The sequence below is a fragment of the Nicotiana sylvestris genome, chromosome 2 (assembly GCF_000393655.2).
Source record: "Nicotiana sylvestris chromosome 2, ASM39365v2, whole genome shotgun sequence".
Taxonomy (NCBI): Eukaryota; Viridiplantae; Streptophyta; class Magnoliopsida; order Solanales; family Solanaceae; genus Nicotiana; species Nicotiana sylvestris.
The window spans coordinates 138,479,828-138,488,798 of record NC_091058.1 but is presented as its reverse complement, the minus strand read 5'-3'; the positions used below and the strand labels follow the sequence as shown (position 1 = coordinate 138,488,798).

At 40.0% G+C, this 8,971-nt stretch overlaps 2 protein-coding genes across 2 annotated transcripts; both read right to left on the bottom strand.

Moving 5' to 3' along the window:
• Positions 1-3,065: 3,065 nt before the first annotated feature.
• On the bottom strand, positions 3,066-3,731 carry LOC138885674 (secreted RxLR effector protein 161-like). The gene has a single exon (XM_070166649.1). The coding sequence runs from the start codon at positions 3,729-3,731 to the stop codon at positions 3,066-3,068; it is 666 nt and encodes a 221-aa protein (XP_070022750.1).
• A 3,443-nt stretch (positions 3,732-7,174) lies between these two features.
• On the bottom strand, positions 7,175-8,062 carry LOC138885673 (uncharacterized). The gene has a single exon (XM_070166648.1). It carries the CDS (start codon positions 8,060-8,062, stop codon positions 7,175-7,177), a length of 888 nt encoding a protein of 295 aa, XP_070022749.1.
• Between the last annotated feature and the right edge of the window lie 909 nt (positions 8,063-8,971).

The following is an 8,971-nucleotide window of genomic DNA, read 5'->3' as shown; positions in this document are numbered from 1 at the left end:
GCTGAGCTAACTTATGCCACATATGTGCATACAACATGATAGAGAAGAGAATCATAAAATTCAAGCAATGAGATAACAAAAGAGGATAGATTTTATATTGATAAAAATATATGCCTTTGCTTAAAAAGAAAAGGCAAAATTGGACTGTTAAAGGCGGGAGTAGTACTGTTTTATACCAACCACATCAAAAAAAGGAAAATAAAACATCTGCCAAAAAACTGAAAAGAACATTCCTGAAACTGGTCACTAAAGGGGTATTTAGGGGGCACTAGGAGTAAAGGGCTTGGAGGCTGCAACAAGTGTTTGGAGAACTAGGTCTATTCGGGCATTGGAGTTTTGCTCATTGAGCAGTTCTACTTTCAGGTTCTCGACTTGTTCCCTGAGATCATCATTCTCTTTTGTCAAACGAGCTACTTCATCATTTGACGTCGGAACCCTTGGGCTTGCTGACTTTCCATGATAGTATTCCTAGCCTTCAACAGGCGAATCTCCTCAGTTGCAATATTTTGAGCATTAATGAGTTGTGAGACGGTTGATGTACTTCCTACCCCCCCCCCCATTCGTTTCTATGCACTCGCATTCTACCAACATTGTCTGTGAGAAAGTCTGCTTCTTAGTTCCTACCTTGCCTTGCCCCAGCAACACCTTGAAGAACTTAAACACTCCGGTAAGCAGAAACCCATAAGGAAGGCCATGATTACCATCCTTGAAGGTTGCTACTTTTTGCATGTGTTCAATCATAATAGCAGGCAGGCTTACAGGAGTAAAGCTATCCAGTTGCTCCATCAAAAACAGGTCAGACTTAGAAGTCATGGATCTCCTCTCAGCATGGCAATAGAACTTTGTTTACCAATTCGAAAAGTAGTTGATAAACAGGGAGTAATGCCTTCTTGTGGATCTGGTCCCCCTTTTGGTTTGCATTGTCCTTTACTATGGCATTTCGGAAATTATACTGACACACATCCTTCACACTAGACACACCAACTGTAGGGACTTTAAGAATTTCCCCAAGCAACTTTACATCGAATACGATATCTACTCCATTCACCAACGCACAAATGTGGTCGGTCTCAACGGGAAAGAGACTAGCAAAGAAGCTTTGAACCCCATCCTCATACACCTTAGGTGCATCTATTTGGAATAGATGCCCCCATCATTGAAACTCAACATTTCAAGAACTTGTCGCATACCAGCCATCTCCGAGATTGCTAGGTCAAACATACGACCCAACAAAACCTTTTGGTGCCTTAGGCATTCTAAAACGGAACTGCTTTCACTCCTCAGTCTCTTCACATAACCAAGTTCCTGAACAGTTTCAGACTTGCATTTTCTGGACTTCCCACCACTTGATTTCTTTTTTCCCTTAGACTTGATTAACACATCCTCATCAGACATCGAGGACTCACTCACAACATCCTTCAACTTGGAACTGGAGGTTGAAACTTTCTCTACTGAACCAAGCTGCTTCTTTTTCTGGGACCGTCTCACCAATGAACTAGGTTCCTCTGGTGTTTCCTCTTCCACTTCTACCATAGGGACCACTTTATCACATACGGGCACATTATCTTTCACCAACCTCCTCCTTTGCTTCTTACTACTTTTTCTACTCTTTTGAAGGGTAGAGTCGTAGGCCACCTTAGCTTGCAACCTGGTAGTAGGTCACTTGGTGGAAGACTCAGGAGTGGATACCACCCTTCGCTTAATTATGAACGCATCAAAATCCAGATTGTCTAAATCCTCCTCATCGCTAGACCTCATCTTAGGAGCTTGAATGTCTAGAGGCGGAATAGAAAATGCAGGAGCAGAACTGTCCTAGGAATGAGAACCCTGACATGGGTCCTTCGGAGAGGGATCAGGTGCCTCATGTGAGGGCCCAGTAGTTTCTACTAGTGCAGTGTCCTCAACAGTCACTATGGCTCCTTCTTTCCCCATACCATGTACCTTGTTTCTCTGAGAAATTATCTCATAAAGGACACCGTCAGCATATACCACAAAGATAGTTACAACATTTTCTTCCTCAATCGGCACCACTGCCACCACGAAATCTACAGTAACAATGGAAGAACCCTCTACAACCTCATGGCTTTGACCTTGTTCTCCACTTGTTCTTTGATTAGAGGGAACCTCAGAAAATAGAGAGGACGGATCAACAATTTTAGGGGTTTCTAAAATGGAGAGAGACGGGGTGAGGTGTGATTTCAGCGAGGAGAGTAAGAGTGGTTATAAAAGACTCAGAGGGAACGGAGGAGTCCATTGGTTTTTCAGTAACAAAGATGACTGAGGTAGGGATGTCGGAGTTTGTATCAGCCATTGAAAAGATGAACTGAAGGTACTCTAGGAAGTTCTAATGGAAGATTTATGGTTTGTGGAGAAAAGAAGAGGGTTTTATTAAGGATGGATAATTATGAAGAGAGAGATATGGACCGATTCTGAAATAGCGGTTGTGCGTGGAGAAGTTCAACATTTCAGAGGGAGATGGAACGATTTGAAATGAAGATACGTGACAGCAGGATCTGAAAAGGTCAATGACATGGCAGTTCTGTTTTGTACCTTTTTAAGACGTGTATTAAATAATGCACAGAACTACTCACCTTTGGTACAAGGACCAGGTTCTTGACCTACTATTTGAAAGTATCAATCCTCTTTTATCGTCTATGTAATGCATTTACAGCTTCTATACTCATCATGCGTTTTTACCTGCAACGATATTGAAGTGAGTTAGACTTCAATTGGGCTAGTTTTAACTAAAGGTGATTTTCATAGCCAAATGATGAGGAATCAGGTTCTCAATTGGGCTTTAGCATCCCCAGCTTCACTCTATTTCTTTCAAATTGGTGAAGATATCTGCAATTTGATCTCCTATGCTACAGAACTTCATACAGATCAACCCTTTCTCCACATTGCCCCTCAGAAAGTGATGCCTTACATCAATATTCTTGGTCTTTGTGTTGTACTGGATTCTTGGCCATGTTAAGTACACTGGTGTTGTCACATAGAAGGGGCAAACTCTGAGTAAGTACCCCAAAATCTTCCAGTTGTAGCTTAATCCATAAAAGTTGAGCACATCAGGATGCTACAGCTACATATTCTGCTTTAGCTGTTGAAAGAGCCACTGAATTTTGCTTCCTTGTTCCCCAGGAGATGAGACATGATCCTAGAAAGTGAGCCATTCCAGAAGTGCTTTTTCTATCCATAAGATAACCTGCATAGTCTGCATCAGCATATCCAATGAGATTAAAATTGTCACCTGAGTGATAATAAAGAACCAGGTCCTGTGTTCCTTTAAGGTATCTCAGAATTCTTTTGGCAGCCTTCAAATGAGATTCATTGGGATTTGATTGAAACCTTGCACATAGCCCCACACTGAAGACAATATCAGGTCTGCTGGCAGTGAGATAAAGAAGAGACCCAATGATGCCTCTATACATGGATTCATTCATAAGAGATCCAGTTTCATCCATGTCCAGTCGAGTGGCCGTTGCAATGGTATTATCTATCACCTTTGATGCTTCCATGTCAAACCTCTTCAAGAGCTCCCTGATGTATTTTTGTTGACAAATGAATTTATCCTTTAAGTACTGTTTTACTTGAAGACCCAAGAAGAAGCTCAGTTCCCCCATCATGCTTATTTTAAACTCACTTCCCATGAGTTTTGCAAATTCTTCACACAGAGACTCAGCTGTTGCCCTAAAAATGATATCATCAACATAGACCTGAGCAATGAGCCCCATTTCTTTAGGAACAAGGTGTTGTCAATTTTCCCTCTTTTAAAACCATTTTCCAAGAGGAACTTTGACAGCCTTTCATACCAAACTCGAGGAGCCTGCTTCAACCCATACAATGTTTTGTCTAGTTTAAACACATAATCAGGGTGTTCATGATATTCAAACCCTGGAGGTTGCTTCACATAGACTTCTTCCTTAAGAAGTCCATTTAGAAAAGCACTTTTGACATCCATTTGGAACAGGATGAATTCCATATGAGATGCAAAAGCGATTAGAATTCTAACAGCTTCTATGTGAGCGACCGGAGCAAATGTTTCATCATAATCAATCCATTTCTCCTAATTGTAGCCTTGAAGCACTAGTCTGGCCTTGTTCCTTGTGGTATTTACATCTTCATCAAGCTTGTTCCTGAATACTCACCTGGTTCCTATACTGGTTCGATCTGAGGGTCTAGGTACCATGTGCCAGACATTTTTCCTTACAAACTAATGTAACTCATCTTGCATGGCTGTAATCCAATCTGCATCTTTCAAGGCTTCATTGATATTCTTGGGTTCTATTTGGGAGAGAAATGGTGAGAATGCAAGTGAATTTCTTGCTTTTGACTTGGTTTGTACTCAGGAATCTAGAGGTGTAATTATGTTGTCAAGAGGATTAGAGCTTTTGTGTCTCCAGTTAGACGTCTGAGGTTAATTTGTAGAGAATGTGGGTACATTTGACTGGTTTTCCTGTGTTCTTCTCTCAGGTTCTAGTGGAGTACCCTGAACTGTGTCAAGCACTCTTTCTTCAGCTTTAGTGGTTGTAATTGAAGTACCTGGTTCCATTGAAGATGATGCAGTATTGTCTTCACTCGGCTCTTTTGCTTGGCTTATCATATCTTCCTTTCCATTTGTCATGTCAATGACTTGACCATGGACTTGTAAGGATTCTCCATCTTGATCTTCTTCAGCACTCTTCTCTCATGATGGATAAGACTCATAAAAAATAATATGAACACTTTTCTCAATACATTGAGTCCGCTTATTGTATATCTTATATGCTTTGCTTTGAAACGAGTAGCCCAGAAATATTCCTTCATCACTCTTGGTATCAAATTTACCAAGCTGATCCTTTCCATTGTTGAGAACATAATATTTGCACCCAAATGTTCTTAGGTGAGTCTGCTTGGGTTTCCTTCCATTCAGAAACTCATATAGGGTTTTGTTCAGGAGTGATCTGATCATGCACCTGTTCACCAAGTAGCAGGCAGTGTTGACCGCTTCAGCCCAAAAGTTCTTTGCAAGTTCACTATCGATTAACATTGTTCTTGCCATTTCTTCAAGAGTTCTGTTCTTCCTTTCCACTACTCCATTTTTCTGGGGGTGTTCTAGGAGCTGAGAAGTTGTGAGTGATGCCATTTTCATTATAGAAATCATCAAATATGGCATTGTCAAATTCTGTTCCATGATCTGATCTAATGCATGCGACTCTAGACTCCATCTTCACCTGGATTTTCTTCATAAAAGCCACAAACACCTCAAAGGTTTCATCTTTAGTTCTAAGAAACAAAGTCTATGTGAATATGGAGTAGTCATACACTATCACAAAAATGTATCTTTTTCCTCCAATGTTTTGCACTCTCATAAGACCACATAGGTTCATATGAAGAAGCTCGAGTGGCTTTGAGGTGCTCACATCCCTTTTAGACTTAAAAAAGGACTTCACATGTTTTCCTCTAGCACATGCATCACAAACGTTTTGTACCTTGAACTTTGACATGGGTAGACTATGGACCAGGTCCTTCTGAATTAGTTTGTTCAGAAGAAAGAAGCTTGCGTGCCCCAATATTCTGTGCCAGAGTTCATCATCATCATCACTAGCTTTTAGACAACTCAGATCACCACTTTGTAAGGACTCGAAATCAGCAATATAGATGTTCTTGTAACTCTTGGCCACAAGTATCACTTCACCAGTTAACAGATCAATAACTGTACATATCTTGGACAAGAATTCCACCTTGTTTCCTTTATCACAGATCTAAGAGACACTCAAGAGACTGTACTTAAGACCAATGACATAGTACATATTTTCAATAGAATGAGTGAGTGACTTCCCGACTTTTCCAACTCCAAGAATGTACCCCTTTTTCTCATTGCCAAGGGATACACTCCCTCCTTCCAGGGTTTTTAGTGAAAGAAAGTCCATGGTGTTCCCAGTCATGTGCTTTGAACACCCACTATCCATGAACCATTACTGACCTCTTCCTTTCACTGTTCCCTGCGCAAGAAGATTAAGAGTTAGTTTTAGGAACCCAAGCAAGTTTGGGTCCCTTGTAGTAGGCAAGAGGATGAATAAGAGCTCTCTTAGTCCATGCAGGTAATATGTTTTTTTGTGAGTGGAACCTGGTCCCTTTTTAGTAGTTACATTTTCAGCAACCATTCTGTTTTCTGAGAGAACTGGACCCTGGTTTGACAATTTTCCATGAATTGTCCATTGTTCCCATAATGGGTACTCAGCCAGTTTTTGGGTACATTCACACATTTGCTAAGTGGGTTGTAAGGGGTTTCTCCATTAGGAACCCTATTCCCTGCTTGTTTCCACCAATATTAGTGTTCATGGTAGTGATAGCTTCGGAGGACCAGGTCCACTTTAGGGACTTTTCAAGATCATTTTTTACTCTTTCCTGTTCAGTTTGGAGGTGCTTGTTTTTATCAATTTCAAAACAAATCCTTGTTTTTGGTGTTTCTCACTGGCTATCACTTTTCATTTTCCAGTATTTCCAGGTTTAGACTTAGTTCTTAGTCCCTTCATCATTTTCCTCAGGTCTGCAATTTCTACCAAGAGATCATCTCTTTCTTCCTCAATTTCAGTCACTCTTCTTGCTAGGGCCTCCTTTTTTCACTGAAGTTCTCAATAGTTTCCTTATGGTCAACAACTACTACCGCTAAGTCATCTCTTCCATGCTCTAAGTTGGCAATCCTTTTGGTCAAGACATCTTTTTCTCTCTTTAACTCACAAATGGTCTCCTTTAGATCCACTACACACGCTACCAGATCACTCTGGTTTTATCAGTTTCCCTTAGTTCTAAGATCAAATCATCCTTATCCTCTACAAGGTTATGATAAGCATCAATCAATACATTAGCTAAAGACATAAGTTTTTTAGGAGTGTAGGATTTTAGATTTCTCTGAACATCCCTAAAAGTTACCTCTTTGTTGTCATTGTCTTTATCATCATCTGATTGGGCCATCAAAGAAAACGTTGAGTCATATTCATTTTCCTCGCTTTCAACTACCATCATGGAACTATCGCCAGCATTAATTTCGTCTTCAAACTCACTAGAGGAATCCTCCATGCTGCAAGAGCATGTTTCACCACATTGTCTGCAGATCTCTTTCTTTTGAAGTCCTTGAGAGGAACCGGGTTACTCTTAGCTGCTTTCTCAGGGTTGTACTTGGAGAATTCTTGCTTCAAGATAGTACAATCTTTGATAAGTGTCCAGGCTTTCCATACGTATGATAGAGATCATAGTTTTTTGGTTTGCTAGAGCTGCCCTTTTTTAGCATTTCTCCATTTCTTCTGACCATCTTCTGAAATCTTTTGGTTAAGTAAGTCATGTCACTGTATTCCTCACTTAAGTCATTGCTATCAGCTTTGAGTACCAGGTTCTTTTCTTTCTTTGGTTCTCTTCTTTCACTATCTATCTTCCTCTTCATCTCGTAGGTCTTCAGATTTCCAACAAGCTTTTCTATGGTCAGCTTCTGCAATTCCTTTGATTCAGTAATAGCATTCACCTTGCTTTCCCAAGGGCTAGGCAGAATACTGAGGATTTTCCTTACTAGATTGTTCCTAGGAATTGTTTTACCAAGTGAGTGTAACTCATTTATGATAGAAGTGAATCTTGTGTGCATATCTTGAATAGATTCATCGTCCTTCATCCTGAAGAGTTCATACTCGGTAGTGAGCATATCGATTTTAGATTGTTTTACTTGGGTGGTTCCCTCATGAGCTATTTGCAAAGCTTCACATATCTCCTTAGCAGTGTCACAAGCGGAGATTCTATTATATTCTTCAGGTCCTATTCTACATACCAGAATTTTCTTGGTACGAAAATTCTTCCCTACTGCTTTCCTGTCTGCATCGATGTATTCTTTACTGGTTTTTGGCATTGAGAATGGAAGTTCTTCCAGTACCTTTGTTGGAACATAAGGACCATTACATATGACATCCCATAACTCAGAATCCTCATCCATGATAAAATCATGAATTCTTGTCTTCCACCACCCATAGTATTGTCCATTGAACTTGGGTGGTCTGTATATAGATTGACCATCTTCAAATTTTGGTGGAGCAGCCATAAGGATCCTTCCTAGGTGTTAGCCTGATCGGAGGAACCTACTCTGATAGCTTCTTACTTCTTTCCAGAAAGATTTTCTGCTTCTTAAGATTTCGTTTATGGCTATTATATAATATTAGAACATCGTTATCAAAGAGAAAGTAGGAGAGTGATGGGCACGATCTCGAAGCATGGTAAGATGTTATCATTTTCAATGATACCAAGTCCCGGCTTAGCACTTCTTCAGCACCAATTGTTAGTTTATATGAGTCCACAAAACAGTAGAGTACCTGGTACTCTATGAGGTTGTACTGAGAATGCTAATAAAATAGTAAGTAAATAAGACACGGGATTTTTACGTGGAAAAATCCCAACTCAAGGGGACAAAAACCATGACCTACACCTGTAGGCTTTCAACTTCACTAACTTGTAAACACATATTACAAGCCACTTTATAATGACTCCATTACAAAGAATTCAACTCAACTAACTTGTGATACTCTTACCACAAGCCACTTTGTCACTCTCTAGTTACAAAGACTTTAACTTATGACTAAACCTAGTCACAACATAAACTCAGAGAGTTTACGGATTTTACAAGAGGGTTCCTAATCAACACTTCTGGCTAAGCAATTTAGGAGATACAATAAGAACAATCACAAAGTTACAACTCAACTAAGGACAACAAAATACTAACTTTAGGAACTAGTCCGTAGTAGCATTTAACTTTGTTCTTCAGGCTCGTAAGAATTAATTTCACAGTTTTGCAAAAGGCTTGAATGAGTATCATAAGTGTTCAAGAGATGTTTTGATATAAACTCCTTGTTGATACACCTTGATGACATCACTTGAATTATGTAAGAACTTTAGTTGGTCAAAAGATAAGTGGTCACTGGAAACAGTGCAGGCAGTCACGTCGCTTCCAGTTGTG

Coding starts and splice junctions, on each gene's coding strand:
- LOC138885674 (XM_070166649.1), bottom strand. CDS start 3,731: ATGGGGCTCATTGCTCAGGTCTATGTTGATGATATCATTTTTAGGGCA.
- LOC138885673 (XM_070166648.1), bottom strand. CDS start 8,062: ATGGCTGCTCCACCAAAATTTGAAGATGGTCAATCTATATACAGACCA.